Source organism: Neltuma alba, unplaced genomic scaffold (genome assembly GCF_004799145.2).
Source record: "Neltuma alba isolate B1F8T4 unplaced genomic scaffold, ASM479914v2 tig00013334_pilon, whole genome shotgun sequence".
Lineage (NCBI taxonomy): Eukaryota > Viridiplantae > Streptophyta > Magnoliopsida > Fabales > Fabaceae > Neltuma > Neltuma alba.
In genome coordinates, this window is record NW_021637608.1 from 194,088 (window position 1) to 210,147 (window position 16,060).

A 16,060-nucleotide genomic window follows, 5' to 3' on the forward strand; every position below is an offset into this window, starting at 1 on the left:
ATGTATAAAAAAGGAATAAAATACAATGTGAGCAACGTATAGAAAGTCTCATTGTCAAAGAAAATTTCTGATTCATATATTTGGCCAACCAATATATAAGTGTGTTTATATGATTTCCAATTTTGTAGCTTGATCTCGTAGTGTTGGCCAAAAAAGCTTCATCTCGTAGTGACAAATGACAAAAGAATCTGACTGTCCCGAAAATCAAGGGTCTTTTGACTCTAGAAACGGTATAACGGATACAAACGGTAGTTACTTTTTTTAGTGGATAAAATAAAGTTCCTTAACCCTTTGCTCTTTTGACTTTTATGAATGTTCCTTTTCCCTCCCACCCTTTTCCTCAACTCGTTACCTAGTTCATTTGGTAAATCATTTTTTTCACCGAAATTAATTCTATGACACAATTCTAATTTTGAGAATATATTTGCCCAAAAGCTTTCATATGCTTATCATTTTTTATAATTAAAAGTGACAGTTAAATGTTCAAGATTTAAAATATATAAGACATTGTTTTATTTTAAATATTAAAAAAAATATACCTTAATTTTCCAAACAAATTTTTTTTTCTTACATTGTTTTAATTTAAATATTAAAAAATATGGGTTAATTTTCCAAAAGAGGAAAAAAACTTTGGATCAGCCTTCAACTCAAGTTGGAGTGAAAACCTTTCGGGTTTATTTGTTCGGTCAAAGTTATGAGATTAGATGATCTTCTCTGAACTATACCACGACCACTACCATGATTACTATCACAACTACAACTACCACTACTACCACTAATAGCTTTATAGTTCCTTGGAAATATGGAAAAAATTAAATATTTTAAATAAAACATGTTATATCACGAAACATGCAATAAATTCTTATAATAAAGAGCAGCAGCGGTACTTTTCTCCTTGTTTTAACCTTGATCATTTTGTTTAGTTTAAAGTTTGCAAAACTCGGTTTGAACAAATATATGATTTGTTAAAAGTTTAATGTAACGTGATCCATGCTTCTACTTTATTTTTCAATTGATGGGGGTTGTTGATTTCTCTTGTCCCAGCGCTTCAATCTTAGCAAGTTAAATTGGCGAAGCCGTTCTTTGTTTTGCATTCACAACCGGGTGTATCGATTGGCTGCTACAAATGTGGCTTCCCTCATTAAAGTCCAACAGGAAAGCACGTTCAAGTTGCATTGAGGGGAACTGGCGCTTGAGAAAGAATTATGTTTGTGAAACATGCTTTAGGAGGAAGCCAAACATGCTAGATTAGGGAAATGCGTTTTGTAAACTTAACTTCGTTATTGAACTTGAGAACCTGCTTCAACCTTTGTTCCCCTGGTTATTGCAGGAATAAAAATCCAAACAAAAAACTACAGCAATCGAGTATTCAATATAGGAGGAAGGAGCAGAGTTATCCGACATTAATGTCTGAGCACCGGAAACACATGTCTTCACCACTTCCACCAACACAAAGTCTAAACCATCTTTTCTCGTCAGGGTTTGAGGAAGCGCCCGAAGCACGATTATCATTAGTCAATTTTTTCGTTCATGATGGGAAAAAAATACTGGAAATAACAGTAGATCGGAATCCGGGTTTGGAAGAAAGTCTTCGGGCCCGTTTCCACAGATACATTATTAGTACTTCTACATTGGTATCGTCGTTTGTCATAATATGGCCTGTGGCTTTGTGATTGCGTCTCTTCCTTGAGGAGAAGGAAGGACAGATAAACAGAATGATATCTTTCTTTAGGCCAATAATGAACAAAACAACATCCGTCACGCATAACTAACATAACTAAAAATTGTCCCCACAGCAACCTCTTGAAGTGAAAAATCATTTGTCTAGGGGGATGGGGATTCTAATCCGGTAATTCCCCCATTTTTCAAACCCCCCCCCCCAAAAAAAAAAAAAAACTCATTTGTCGAGAGTAACCCCGACACTTTCGAAACTTGGATAGATATGGTAAGAAAAGAACGAAGCTTGACCCAGATGTTTATCTAATACAAAATGAAATCATATGAAACTAGCAGTAGTTTGAGATAAAAACACTTTCTGACTGATCACTTATCTCTAATGCCTCAGCAAGGTAACTCTTTCCTGCAGCTGTCAGAGCCTTAAAGATTCCGATAGACTCTCTGCACACTCCCACAACTTTCTGTGTTCAATGTGAATAATTGGTCCAAGACTATGATCATGTGCTTTTAAAACAAATCATCCAACCGCTCCCCTCCCCCCTTTTGTTATTTGAAATTTCCGAATTGTTGAACGAAACATCCAAACGAAAAGTGTTGCTATCTAATCTTTCACAATTAATTTCCAAATTATTTTGAATATCCTACTCTTAAAATTTTGAAACGAAAAATAACCTCACCACTTTTAGTTTCTACAGCGACGCTATCTAGTTGAAATCCCAAAAACAACGCCCCAAATTTTTACCCAAAAAAAAAAAACTTACTCATGGTCGTAAGCCACCAGGCAATCTGTCGACTCCGGCAACCTCCACACCGGCACGTTTGACGGAGTCGAACAGCGGTAAGACCATCATTCGATAATGAACCGGCCGGGATTGCTCTTCAAGAACGTCAATTTCCACCGCGTTGACCCCAATTTCTTTGAGGCGGAACCCTAGCTTCTCGCCGACCCGAGAGGCGATCTTGGCGTCCCAAAAGTGATGGGATCTGGGAAAGCGATTGAGTTTGGCACGGTAATGGGCAACGAATTCTTGCTCGGAAGATGAAGCCATGGCTATGATGGATGATGTCGAAGTATTAGTGACCTGGGCTGTGATTTTCCGGCAAGATAGAACCAGCCGCAGAAAGTAGTTGTGGCTATAGCAGGTGGCGGCCATCTTCTGTGCCGAGGCATATCCTCAAGCCATCAAGGCTCAAGCACGCATTCGAGTTACGGGTTTCGCCTCCGGAGTCCGACCTCTGACAGACTGACACCCCCACTTTTTAATGGTCGGATCCCTGAAAGACCAGAATAAAAATAACAAACTTCAATCTTCTCGTTATCATTGCTTATGATCAATTTAGAATGTTGCACCTTTATTGAAATTGATAATATTATTGTGGTGGCAAACATGCAATATGTGCCAATTATAATAATTATTCCTTCCAATAAGCTTTACAAGGTAATGCAGATCTTTAACATAGAAATTAGGTTAGCTTTTAATTTAGTGTTTTATAAGACTCCGGTCTACTTTTTATTTATTTTGTTTTCAAGTAATTTTATAATAATTACATGTGTTAAAATAGTTATTATCAATTTATAATTCAAACACATATGTTTAATAAGATATTTTAGAAAATATAACATCTATTTATATAAATAACTAATTTAATTAACTTGTTTAATCTCTCTAAAATAATCAGCTGCCTTATATCAAGGACAAAAAAATACTAAACAACATTGATAATTGGATACATTCCCTATTTTAGAAAAAAGTGTATATTTTTAAAATAAAAAATCTTTATAATAATTTTTAGACTAAAGTATATATTTGGTTCTTTAACTTTATGTAAGGTTTCAGTTTAATCCCTTAATTTTAAAAAATATACTTTTAGTTATTTAACTCTAAAATTATTAATATTAAATGATATTTTTTGTAACAATCATAATTATTTTGAAAATTAAATTTAATATTATAACATTTGATAATGTTTTATTATCATTTAAAATTTTAATATCATTATTTTTTGTTGACGATTCTAGAGTTAGAGAACTAAAAGTTTACTTTTTAAAATTAAAAAATCAAATTAAAACTTTATGTAAAGCTAAAGAATCAAAAGTATGTTTTAGCTCAATTTTTTAAAAAAGAATAGTGTGTTTCCTATTGTAGTTTGCTGATTTCCATGTTTTTGTTGTTGGTTAAAAAAAACTAATAAAAGATTATTTTGAAAATATGATTTTGGATTTTGTCTGTTGGCATGATTTTTTTCTAATTTTTTAGCATGAAAAAATTGAAATCTGAATTAAAGAAACTTTTAAAATTTAAATTTTTAAATCATTCTTATTTACTACACTCTAATAATAATTGGTGATATTTAAAAAATAAATCCTAATATATTTTTATAATTATTTTTAATTTGAATTTAAATTTAAATTTAAATTTAAATTTAAATTTTTTTTTTTTCCAGAAGCCGCTCTAAGGAAACCGAGGGAAACGGAAAAGCAAAATGTCCTCTTACAATTTCACCCTTCCGTCTTCAGTTATTATCATAGCAGGACCCAGCACAAGTGCTCGCGCCACCAGACATGGGCTTGATCCTGTTCGGACTTCGGAGTAGTAATCACATAAAAGAATCGCGGAGAGGCTGGGTGTAAGCGAACCTCGCTCAAGGAAGGCTGGGGACATTGCCATTCTGACACTCTTTTGAAATTAAAGTTCCGATTTTTATTTACAACTTCTGATTGTTCCGCATGGGAATCTCTACATCTTGGCTGCACTTGCCCTGGATACTGGTGCATATATTGATCTTTCAGTTCTCATTAAGAACTACTGCAATCAGGTAACCGAATTGGTATGATGTACTTGTTATGCGTTACTTTCTTTTTTGAAATAAAAAAGTTCTTTTTGCGATACTGAGAATCCAGAATGAGATGATAAGTTGCTCCTAATTTTCAAATGGACAATTTCTGAGATTTATGTATAAATTTTCAATTTGACAGTTTTTTATATCCAATTTGAAATCTTTATTCTTGGTCAAACCAAATTTCATGAATGTCATGGCGAAAAAAAAAAGGTCATGATTTTGGAAATGATTGCAATGTCTTGGTGCTCGTGCAAATCTATTCGCATAGTTTTCTTTCTAATTATTTTAAATGTTGCTTTATTTTGAGATATCCTTGAGTACTTTTCAGATCTTCTGGGAAATGAATTTGATGAATTAGTTATGGGGAATTATTTTTATCTTAACCTTACTCTGCTCTTTCTTTACCTGCTCTGCATGTTAAATTATTGAGGGAGTCTGCTTCATAAACAGTGGAGATAAAAGGAGAACATACTGACTGTCTAATCTCTCATTTTTGTTGCATATTTGCCTTGAGTTGATTGTTATGCCTAGCTTGAATAGCTTTCCCCCCTCCCTCTTATGTAGCGGAGGCAAATTCCTTCCATGCTGATATCGTCCTCTTTTTTTAATGGTCTTGTTACAACCTAATGCGGTAGGAAGGATATTGGGTTTCAAGTCGTACGTCAATGCGAAACTACTGTCCAAGGACGATACCTTCTTTCTGACGACAACGGTGAGCTTTTCCTTCTGTGATCACATCGATCTCTATATGATATTATTTTGTTGCTGCGACAAGCATCATCAATATATCAAGCGAGTCCATTAAATTTCATGCATGATGATGTGTAAGGTTACTTATGAGTTATGGCCGATCCTTTTCCATTATGCACCAACTTTTTTCATAATTAGTGATATCATACACCACTAGACATGGAATTAGATGGTTGATGTGCATTGCGTGATCGTCTGTGTAGCCTTTTAATTTCTGCTAGCATGTCATGTTTGCTCATCTGCTGTCTTCTCCAAAAATATAGCATAACCAGATTTCAAATTGGGCTTCTTTACATGGTTCTGTGTTCAACAACATGAAACTCTTTACTTTTGTTTAATGCATGCAAATTCCTGCAATCTTTGACTTATCTGGTTGATTATGTCTTTCACTTACCCTGACATAAACTGATTTTTTTTGCTTTTGTAGGTTATGTGTGTAATGCTCTATCTGTTGATTCACAGTCTCGTTGCTGCCCTGAAATTGGGGAGAAATTCTCTTGTCAGTGAGTTCTTCTCAAAACATTGCAAACTGCTTGCTTTCATGAGAATTTTCTATTAGCAGGGTGTCATTGGTATTATTTGCAGAGGATGCAATCTTCTTTCACAATGTTGCAACTCTTATGAATATTGCGTTTCATGCTGCTTGAATCCTGCACGGGTAATTCCTTACATGCTGCTCTCTTCCTGTCTTAGTTTCCTTTCTTTTGTTTTTGTTTTTGCCCTTTTTTTTTTTGGCTCTCATTCCCTTATTGCAATTGGAGAAAGGAGTAAGTGTGGATAGATTTTGTTGAACAGACAAATAAGGAAGATGCATTGAAGGTGAAGATTGCGAAGCCAGCCTCTGCAAGTAAAGTTTCTATAACCTTTTCTTGAAAGAGCATTGGGGTGATTATCGCCCTGAGATACTTGCTTTGATGAGGGAGATATTTATTATAATAATGCTGCATACAGCCCTTGATAAGCATAAGCAATGAGGTTTTTTTTTTTTTCAGTTTTTAAGTCGTTGCTTGGCAATTCCCAATGTTCTTAGATGGCTATGATTCTTCTAAATCGTAGATGTGTGTGTGTGCGTGTAAAACACATTTACTCCCATTTGATAATTGGCAGGGGCTTATGCAAGTGTTTTTGACTACTGTGCTGGGAGATGCCGTCATAGTTCTGAGAGTGTGGTGAGTAGCTTCTGTGATCCTGCTATTGAGCTGTTGATGTATTCAAATCTTGAAGTTATATGTTGATTTCTTGTAACCCTATTATACGTTTTGTGAAGTATATGGTGCCTCTTTAGCAAGTTTGCGATGATGTGGACAAAACCTGTTTTGGTGACTTGTCCTTTTGACAAAAGCGCGTGAAGGCCCTACAACTAAGTCTAGTTTTGGGCATTCATAAGGAAAGAGTTTACTGTTTCCCGTCTGCATATACTTAACAAGCAGTTTCAGTAGTTTGTTATTCACAGTTAATTAAATTGTGTTGTCTGATATTTTCACAAATTGTAATTACTGAGGTATATAAACCTACTTTTGGACATGCATGCCTAAAGAAGTCAGAGAACGGTTATTAGTGTTCGAGGCATGTGGAAGAATAATAGGAATTTATATGTCTATGAAATTTTTAAGTGACTGAAGAATAACAAATGTCCTTTTTACAAACAGTCTGTCTGCTTCTTTTGCTTACCTTGTAGCTCAGATCTAATGAGGAAAAATGGAAATAATTTGATACTAAATGTTTTGATAGTGTCTGGCTTTATTTGAAGGAGATAGTTTCTGGCTGTCTCATATCAAAATCAAGTTCTTATATTTTTCAGGTTCATGAAAATGCCTATCTCAGTGACTTCCATCACTGTTTTCTTCTGCCATCAAATTCCTCCGGTAAGTCTGCAGAAGAATACTCCTCCGGTCCTAAATATAAGACCCTTATAGGAGTTTGTAATATTTTCCGGTGCCTTTTTGTTCTGTTAGGCTGCTTATATCTTGACCTACAAAGTTACAGATTTAGTTTTCACCCACAATTACCTAACATTAAACCTTTGGTATCCGCCAGTACAGAGAGACCCAGGATAAACATGAACTACAATATGGTTACAAATTGAGTTGGGTTATTAATAAATTCCTGGAGAAGTAAAAGCTTTCTATCCTTAAACTTTTTAGTTGGATTGTTCTTTGCAATTTACATTTGAATACACTGAATTTCCGTTTACATCACCTGTGCAATTGTTAGATTATTGCCTAAATTGGTTCCTAAGCCAAGTTGTAAAAAGGAAGTGGCTTAAATGAATGGTGCATTTGGTAGAGGAGCAAATTACGGGAAGAGAGGTGATGATTGGATTAGATAACATACCAAGACAAGGTCCACATCTTGATATATTGCTTGTTTTTCTCGTCCTCCATCCCTCTCATTTCTAGTTATACAAGCATTTACAAAGTGGGGTCTGTTAAGTGGAACTAGTTTGTTGCACCTTTTGGAGATGCGAGAGACAAAAATAAGTGTTCGGAAAAACTTTCAGAATTTCAATTAAGGAAGTCTTTTTTTGGCGTTTCTATTTTTGTAGATTCAATTTATATGCTGGTTTTGTGATGAAAGGCTTTTACTGTCTTGCTACAAATACATCATTTTGTGCATTTTACAGCTACATATATGTGTGTATTAAATGTTCTTTCTCCTCGTTTTAAAGCTGGAATAAATAGCATGCTCCCAGAGGCAAGATTGAATGGCATTAGTGTTGTTGTTGGAAGGTAACCTTTTCTTTTTTTGGGGTTCCATTCAGTTTAACTCTTTGCTGCTTCTTGTTGTAACTTCATATCGCTTGTTTGACAGGCAGGGTGAATCATGTGACTCAGTTTGCAAGTTAAGAGGGCAATCGTGTGTCGCAAATAAGCTAGTGGTGCTTAACCAATGTGACATGTAAGTGGAGCTGGAGCTTTATGTTTTACATTGTGTTGTGGATATATTTTGATGGCATTGTCTACCCTGTATTCTATTTCTACTGTGCCTGAGATGTCTAATGTCTAATGTAATTATACGAGACCATATTTACAATGATAAGAATTGTCAATTTTCAATTTTAAGTTTGACAAATTATCTCCAATCCCTTCTGTTGTTAATACCACCATGCCGTGGATGATGCATTGAGCAAAGAAGGAATGTCATACTAGCATTGAAATTGGAGATATTTGTTTGCTTTTCTTTTCATATCATGCTGTTATAGACTAGTCCTTTTTATTTTTTCCCCTGGCAGCATGCAGAAATATATGACTTGCAAGGGAGCTTGCTTAGCAAGTATAGGAACAGATCAACCTGCTGAAGTGGTTCATGATGCTCCAAAGCATTTGGTAATAATTGAATTATGCTCTGAAAATTTAGTGTTTTGAATTGGAATAATGCCTGATCTATGACAAGAGGCTAGTTAGGTTGCAGAAACAGACAGGAACGGTACACTCAGATAATTATATGTTTATATAACATAGGTTGAAGTGTTATGGTCCTGTACCTCCTGTTGTCATAAAATGCATATGTTACAATTTACTAAAAGAGGTGATTGATGGATTATTCCGAGAATTTCCATGGCTTTGTGGACCTTGAACCCTACTATTTCGTTGTTTCATCAGTAATTTCTGGGTTTGGTCGTCCATGTGACAAAACGTAAATTGTTTCAAGATTCGGAAAACAAGGCGGAAGTTATATCAAGTGAGATGAACTATATTAATCAATAGTTGTTTCCTGTTATTTTCAGAATCCAGGATCATGTTTGTACACTCAAGCACAATCAACGCTTTCTTGTGATGGTGCGCATCAGCATACAAGGAGACTGTGCCCCTGTGCATAGTGTAAGCACCTGGCAAGTCATTGGAAACTCCTGCAATTTAACCAAGTTTTGTTCAAAAAACTCTCATCACTATGAACGGCAAAAACTGCATGAATAGTACAGGAGCTATGAGCTATAAAATTCTTTCGTACTGGAAACTATGGTCAAAGCACGCATGGCTTACATTGTTTTCCTCTTTTCTTTTGTCAAGACCGGGTAGTCAGGCATGCTATACATTTGAGAGAAAATTTCCAACTCTACATGTTCTGCAATAAAATTTATCTCTTTGCTGTTTATTGCAGGGCTGGAGGAGTTCGCATCCGGTTTCTGCCATGGGTCTTGTAAACTACAACTACATTGATCAAAAACCGCCCATGCTGTCAGCTATGATGAAATTTTTTTTATCTTCTCTTCAGCGATAGTTCTGGGGGCTGTTATTTTAGGTTTTCAACGGGTGGAAAAGAAATACAACAGCAGGGTAGATGGTCAATGTATCTATAATCTGTTTTGTAAATCATTATCTGGTTGAAGTTGCATCTGACCCATTCGTGAACCTTTCAACATGGCAAAACATTTTAAATGGATGGGATATATATTATTTTCAGACCTTTGGCTATGTTCACTTGTCAATCAGATTGAGACAGGATTACAGGAAACGGAAGGCCCGGGTCTTGATGTTACCACCAAAGGAAGTAACTCAGTACGTCAGTGTTGCTCTTAAATAGGGTTGGAAAGAAGCCCATTTATGGATCATGACTGAATTGCATATTGAAACACAAGGGATTCATGAACAAAAGTCGGAGCCAAAATTAAGATACGAGAGAGATCTGCGGATCCCCACCTTGTCCTGGCACTCATCGCCCTATCATCGGTAACGTAGGGTTCAAGAGCAACACAGTTAGCATCCGTTATAATCGCAACTGTAATAAAAACAAGAAGGCAGGCTTCGCCTTTGTACGTTCATTTGCACATTGAATAATACCCTGTCTCATTATAGATTCGCGCCTTGTGTTTCCACTTTCACCACTAGACTCCTCTATAAAAGGAGAAAAAAAGATATCGATGCCTCTCTTCGCCATTGATGCCTTTCGATAATGGAGGAAGATAGGCATTTTTGAATAATGAAGACAGAAGAGGGGGAAAAAACAGAAAAGGTACAATACAATCTAGCAACAGCTTTCATTAATAAATTAATTGATATGGATACCCAAGTTCTATTAATTTAATTTGTGTGTACTTAGCGGGTGTATGGTGACCGGTATAGCTCTCCTCATAGCTAATCAGAAGCTATAATCTGGTTTGAAGATTCTCTTAGTGAATGGCTTCGACACAGCCTCCTTATCCTTGACTCCACTGGTGACCCTTTATCGCTTGCTGTGTCCTCAACGTCATCTTCCTCCTCTGCAGCACTGAAGGCTGGATGGCCGAGAATGCTGCCAAGCAACTGTATCCCTCTCAAGGCATTGGTGAGAGGCAAGTGACCCTCAGGGGTGTCATCATTGAGTTCCCAAATGAACTCAGTGGGAAAAGACCTGTAATTGTATTGTTCCACCTCCGTGTTGAGCTTCTTCATCCAACCAACCTTGAGGAAAAACTTGGTGAAGTCCCTCTCTGTTTTCTCAAATATCCTCTTCTGCACGCTGTACCCGAACTTGTTATCGCTGTATTGCCTCCAGAGTGCATCTATGGTTTTGAGTTCAGTTTCAGAGATAAATTGGACCTCAGAGAAGAAGATGTAGCCGCGCTTCTGAGCAGCGTCGCCGGCGAGAACGATGAGGAGGCGGCGAGTCTCTTCGTCGGCTTGGCGGAAGTCACCGGCTGCGAGGTGGAGACGGAGTTGGTCGAAGGAGAGGGGTTGAGTGGTGGAAGTGGAGGAAGAGGTGACGGGGGAGAGAGAGAAGGCGATAGTGGTGGTGGTGGAAGAAGAGGAGAGAGAGGCAGAGGAGTTGAAGGTGATGGTTTTGGGGAAGAGCGGGGAAGAGAGAATGGAAGAGGAATGGTGGCGGTGGGGAAGATTATGGTGGTGGTGGTGACGGTGGCGGATGGAGTGGAGAGAGTTAGTGGAAGCCATTAGACGAGAAGAGAGACGGAGTTGGGGAGTGGAAAGAGGAAATTTTGATGGGGGTATGGAGGATGGAGTGAGATTGTGAGAGAGATAAGGAACATGTGAAGAGGAGGAGGAAAAAAGGCTCATCAAAAGCAATATAATACGAGTTTTTCATTGGCTCCCTCCGGGTGAGGTTTGATCACTACCCCCACCCTATCTCCCTCTCTCCCTGTCCCTTTCGCCATTGTTAAATCACTAGTTTTATTTTCTTCCTCTTTTTTGGTTTGCTACAGAATTCAACTGAAACCAAAACTTATTAGTAATGGACAACAAAATAAATTCATAATAACGATAATTCGATACCTGCTTCCTCTTCTTTTTTAAATAAAAGTGACAAGAAAAACTTGAACTAGAGACAAACCAAGACACTCCTACTGATATCTTCTTTAAAAAGTAAGTCAATTACTCTCTCATCTGCCCTTTTTGGTCAAAACATTCAAACCAAGTGAACTGAACCCATGCTCTCTTTTTTACATAGAAAGAAAAAAGACAAAATGGGCCAAATTAGTTTATATCTGTCTATTGAGTAATATTTTCTGTTGGAATTCAAAAAAAAAAACAAAAGAGATAATACTTTCTTGGCAAGACAGTCCACTTCCACGTTATGGTTTCTCCTCAAATGAAACAAATGCACCTCTCAGTCCTTTTGGAAAACTTGTTTGATTTCTTGGATGATATCTCCACCTTATCGGCACGAATATCAGAATTAGAGGCAGCAATAAGAGAAGATCATGTAAGCAATCACTTTGAAGCCAAAACATAGAGCTTCGGCTCAATCACGCCGCAACAAAATATTATCGTCACTGTTTTGATAAAATGCATCCGCGTTTAAGAGCGTTAATCCCATGTCTTTTTCTTGTTACGTGACCGCATGGTTTTTTATCTTCCTCCCATTTTTCGCGGTTGATATGAGATAGTGCAAAGCCGTTCAATCCAAACATCAAAATCGCAGTCACTTTGGTGTCAATTATAAATATGGATGATGACTTCAATCTGCCTACCAAATTGTCAAAAACGTATTCACCCTCAAACTGTTGCACATGATCTTACTACACGAGAAAATTTCCAAATACTCAATTTAACGTAGCGTGGCAATACAGTGGAACCGTCCATGGCTTTACTTGACCACCACGTTTTTACAGCGTCTCATCCAATGATCTGTATAAATGAAACGTAATTGAGAATGAAACACAGAAACCAGATACACACGATGGATTTGCTTCGCCAGTGAGAATTGATACTCAAATTAATCTCAGAAGTTGTGCTGCAAAAACAGCCTCTCCTGAGGAGAAGCAGGTCCAATCTCTTCCTCTAGACTCCTCAAAACGTCGCCACCACCCACGTTCCCCAAGTTCTTCACTTCTGCATTTTTCCCATCCACATCCCCCTCTGACACCGACGATTTCCTTCTCTGAGAAGAAGTAACACTTGGAAAAGTGATCCACGACGGTGCTCTGAACTCGAATCCTTGATCCTCAGCTTCCCCCACGTCCGTTTCTGAAGTTGACTTGTTGGAAGATCTTTGAGACGATTTCTTGTGTAATCTGTTACTCCCCAGCACCACTTCGGTGGGCAAAATTGGCTGCTCGTTGCTTGGGCTTCCCATTAGTTGTGCAAGAGCTCGCTCCAAAGTAGTTGTCACTTTGTCCATTGATGGTCTCTCTTTCCCTCTCATCCTCACGCATTTACAGGCCACGTTTGCAATCCTTTTCAAGGCTTCGAGATCAGGAGGAGGTTTTAGAACTGGGTCTAAAATTGCCGTGATGTCTCCCGCCTTAATCAACGGCACGGCCCATTCAACTATGTTACCTTCTTCGTATTGCATGTCAATGGCTTTTCTGCCACTCAGAATTTCCAAGAGCAGCACGCCAAAGCTATATACATCAGATTTCGTGGTAAGATAATGAAGTCTGTAATATTCAGGATCAAGATAGCCAAGCGTTCCCGCAGGTAGTTCAGCCAAGGGGGAGCTGCTATCAGCTGGACCCAGTAATGACAAGCCAAAATCAGAAACTCTGGCATTGTGTTCTTCATCAATGAGGATATTTGAAGATTTGATGTCTCTGTGGATCACAGGTGGGCAGGCATAGCCATGCAAATATTCAATTCCTCTAGCTGCTTGAACTGCAATTGTTACTCTTCTAACCCAATCCAACTGTTCTTTGGAGGCCTTGTTTTTCCCATGGAGATGTTGGTGCAAGGAGCCATGCGCCATGAACTCATAAACAAGAAGCCTTTCTCCGCCTTCTTCACAATACCCTAGCAGGTTGAGTAAATGGGCATGGTTCAACCTGGAAAGTAAGTCAAGTTCTGTATGAAACTCTTTGGAATTCTTTTGCATGTTGGGAGACATTATGGCCCTTTTAACTGCTACGACAGTCCCATCTTTTAACACTCCTTTGAATACACACGAAAAGCTTCCTTTACCAACTATGGATTCTTCTTTGAACCCGCCTGTTGCTCTTTCAAGTTCCTCATAGTTAAATGTTTGAGCCCTCCTGATTTTGAGCTCCTCTAAGTCTGGACTGATTTTGCTGTTCTCTTTTTGGAGGGAAGAGTTGCTACCATGAAGTTTCTTCACGTTTGATCCTTCTATGGAACACCTACAACCTCGTAGCTTGTAGCGAACATATAAAACAGAAATTAAGGTCACAAGACTAACAAAGAAGACAGCAAAAGCAATCTCAGCGATCATCACCGGCAATTGCAAAGACCAAAATTTCTCATCTTTCTTCGCCATATTAGCATTGGAATCTGAAACAGAGCAATTGGAGAAGCATTCAAGGGAGGAACAACTAGAACAATTGTATTCACATTGTCTGTCAGATGTATAATTGCACTCACTTTTCTGATACATGTCAGCAGGACAAGCTCCACTGCATGGCATGCAAAAGCGAGAATCAGAGGACTTGCAAAGACCCTTTTGCTGTTCAATTTCATAGAAACCAGGAGGACATGGATTAGGCTGGCATTGCCCAGGAGAGACAGCTAATGGTAGAGAAGTAGGGAAGCCAACACCCCAGCAAGAAGGAAGAAGAGATTTCTGAGCAAGTATTCCACACGTAAAATAGTTTCCAGCAGCAATCTCGAACACCTTAATCCCACTTGGAACTGGGGTACTTCCCTTGATAGTAAAACCCCAGCAAATCACCCCATGATCATTACTTTTGATACCACAAGCATGAAATCTTCCGCCCACAACAGAAAGCATAGGTTCATTTGGAGCCAAATCAACGTTGCCTTGACCAGAACGTTTCACCACAATTTCTTCCTCAATGCCCAAGCTCCTTCCCCAACAAATAGTTCTGGAATTCACCCCTTCTAAAATTCCACACACATGAAATCCACCTGCAGAAATTTTCTGGAACTTCTTATCTTTAGGAACTAAGCTGATTACTCTGCTACTAGTATCATCGCCCCAGCAGAAGACTGTTCTGTTCTGGGAAAATAAGCCACAGTTGAATTCAGAGCCTGCCGATATAGATTGAATCTGGCCATCAAAAACATGGTTCTGGGTCATGTTGTATCCCCAACAATCGACAAGAGAAATATTTCTCTGTCTTCCTGTCAAGGGTTTCCTTAATCCACAAACATGATAATCCCCAGCACTGATTTCTAGATACTCTGCTCCTTTCGTCATAGGTTGTGGAACACCCATTTCGATGTAGCCACTACTACCCCAACAGTAAGGTTGGAAAGTATCCATTAGGAGTCCACATACAAAGCCATCACCTGCGGTTAGACCCAAAAGTGGGAAATGGGTTGGTATTCCATAGACTACGGCTGAGTTTGATCCGTAACAGTTCACAGTATGAGACCCATCTGATCTCAGGCCGCAAAAGACAGAACCTTTTTCCCCGTAAGATATGGCAATGGAAGACATGGAACCCAGACCCGAAACAGACCAGCATGAACACGATAAAAAAACTGAAAGGGCAAAGAAAACCCGAGGTTGCCATGGGATCACATTCAAGAAGGAGATCAAGAAATGTCTTACTGAGAATCCCATGCTACGGAGCCACTCCTTTGTGTGAGAAAAGGTGGACCCTTCACCGACGGTATAGGCTGCTCAGTAAGAAACCCGGTTTAGGATGAAATCAAGGTGGAGAAAACTATGCTTCCCACTTCAGAGTCAAAAGAAAACGTACCATCAAAAAAGCTCCAGTAATTTCAACGATTCTGAAAAGAATAAAGAAACGGACATTATCCGGATCATAAATTGGATCTCTATAAACATTCAGATTTTGTGAAGTGTTCATTAAGTTGCATGGTATGATGGTGAAGAGGTGAATTGATTGAAAGGAACTCAAAGAGAAAGATGGGTTGGAGAAGGTAGTTGTGGTTGCAGACCATTGCTGTTGCAGGCAAGAAAAGGGGGGGAGAGAGAAGGCATTAAATGGCAGAAACTGCTGTTTCTATGTATGGACAGAGCGTAGGTGTAGGCATTAAATGAGAAGTTAATGCAGTTTGATCATTTCATGCCGGATTACTGCACATTGAGCCACCACTCCCTAATTTTATTACTCTATATGCTGCGAAAGTGGCTCGGCACTACTTCCTGGGCTTCTCACTTCTCACTTCTCACTTCTCACACACGCCCCAACACAACACTTGCGTCCCTACTTCATTTTAAATTCTGCCTTGCTCCCTTGATCTTATAATCGTATTTTATTTCTGCTTTCCGAAGTTGGTGCAATGACGTTTTTTTCCGTTATATTCGTTCCAGCGCCACGTAAAAACGTTCTTCTTTTTTCAATCGTTCAATCGCTCGTCTCTGTATCTTTTCTCCTTATTGCATGCATCGTTCGGAGAAATATATTAGAAAATCAATGTCCTATATTCGGACGATGGACGTGGGATAATGATCCATGAACGTCCTAAATATT

At 38.3% G+C, this 16,060-nt stretch overlaps 4 protein-coding genes across 6 annotated transcripts; 1 reads left to right on the forward strand and 3 right to left on the reverse strand.

The window, feature by feature from the left end:
• Positions 1-1,943: 1,943 nt before the first annotated feature.
• Positions 1,944-2,976, reverse strand: LOC114736386 (uncharacterized). The gene has a single exon (XM_028924177.1). The coding sequence runs from the start codon at positions 2,829-2,831 to the stop codon at positions 2,439-2,441; it is 393 nt and encodes a 130-aa protein (XP_028780010.1). The 5' UTR covers positions 2,832-2,976; the 3' UTR covers positions 1,944-2,438.
• A 1,241-nt stretch (positions 2,977-4,217) lies between these two features.
• LOC114736383 (uncharacterized) lies at positions 4,218-9,675 on the forward strand. 2 transcript variants are annotated; one of them, XM_028924175.1, is made up of 12 exons: positions 4,218-4,494; positions 5,154-5,230; positions 5,696-5,771; positions 5,854-5,926; positions 6,064-6,115; positions 6,376-6,437; positions 7,070-7,133; positions 7,937-7,997; positions 8,080-8,166; positions 8,501-8,594; positions 8,996-9,100; positions 9,370-9,675. In XM_028924175.1, exons 1-11 carry the CDS (start codon positions 4,406-4,408, stop codon positions 9,086-9,088), a joined length of 828 nt encoding a protein of 275 aa, XP_028780008.1. In that variant the 5' UTR covers positions 4,218-4,405; the 3' UTR covers positions 9,089-9,100; positions 9,370-9,675. The 2 variants fall into 2 exon arrangements, with proteins under 2 accessions (XP_028780008.1, XP_028780007.1); XM_028924174.1 differs by having other exon boundaries at positions 8,996-9,089.
• A 274-nt stretch (positions 9,676-9,949) lies between these two features.
• LOC114736385 (tetrapyrrole-binding protein, chloroplastic) lies at positions 9,950-11,179 on the reverse strand. Its single transcript, XM_028924176.1, is given in 2 exon segments — positions 9,950-10,424; positions 10,427-11,179. Coding segments are annotated over 2 exon segments (789 nt in total). The 5' UTR covers positions 11,139-11,179; the 3' UTR covers positions 9,950-10,347.
• Positions 11,180-12,220: 1,041 nt separating this feature from the next.
• On the reverse strand, positions 12,221-15,490 carry LOC114736382 (serine/threonine-protein kinase-like protein ACR4). Of its 2 annotated transcripts, none has more exons than XM_028924172.1 (2): positions 15,323-15,490; positions 12,221-15,239 (listed from the first exon to the last, which is right to left on the reverse strand). In XM_028924172.1, the coding sequence occupies exon 2, from the start codon at positions 15,181-15,183 to the stop codon at positions 12,427-12,429; it is 2,757 nt and encodes a 918-aa protein (XP_028780005.1). In that variant the 5' UTR covers positions 15,184-15,239; positions 15,323-15,490; the 3' UTR covers positions 12,221-12,426. The 2 variants fall into 2 exon arrangements, with proteins under 2 accessions (XP_028780005.1, XP_028780006.1); XM_028924173.1 differs by having other exon boundaries at positions 12,221-13,928; positions 14,019-15,490.
• Between the last annotated feature and the right edge of the window lie 570 nt (positions 15,491-16,060).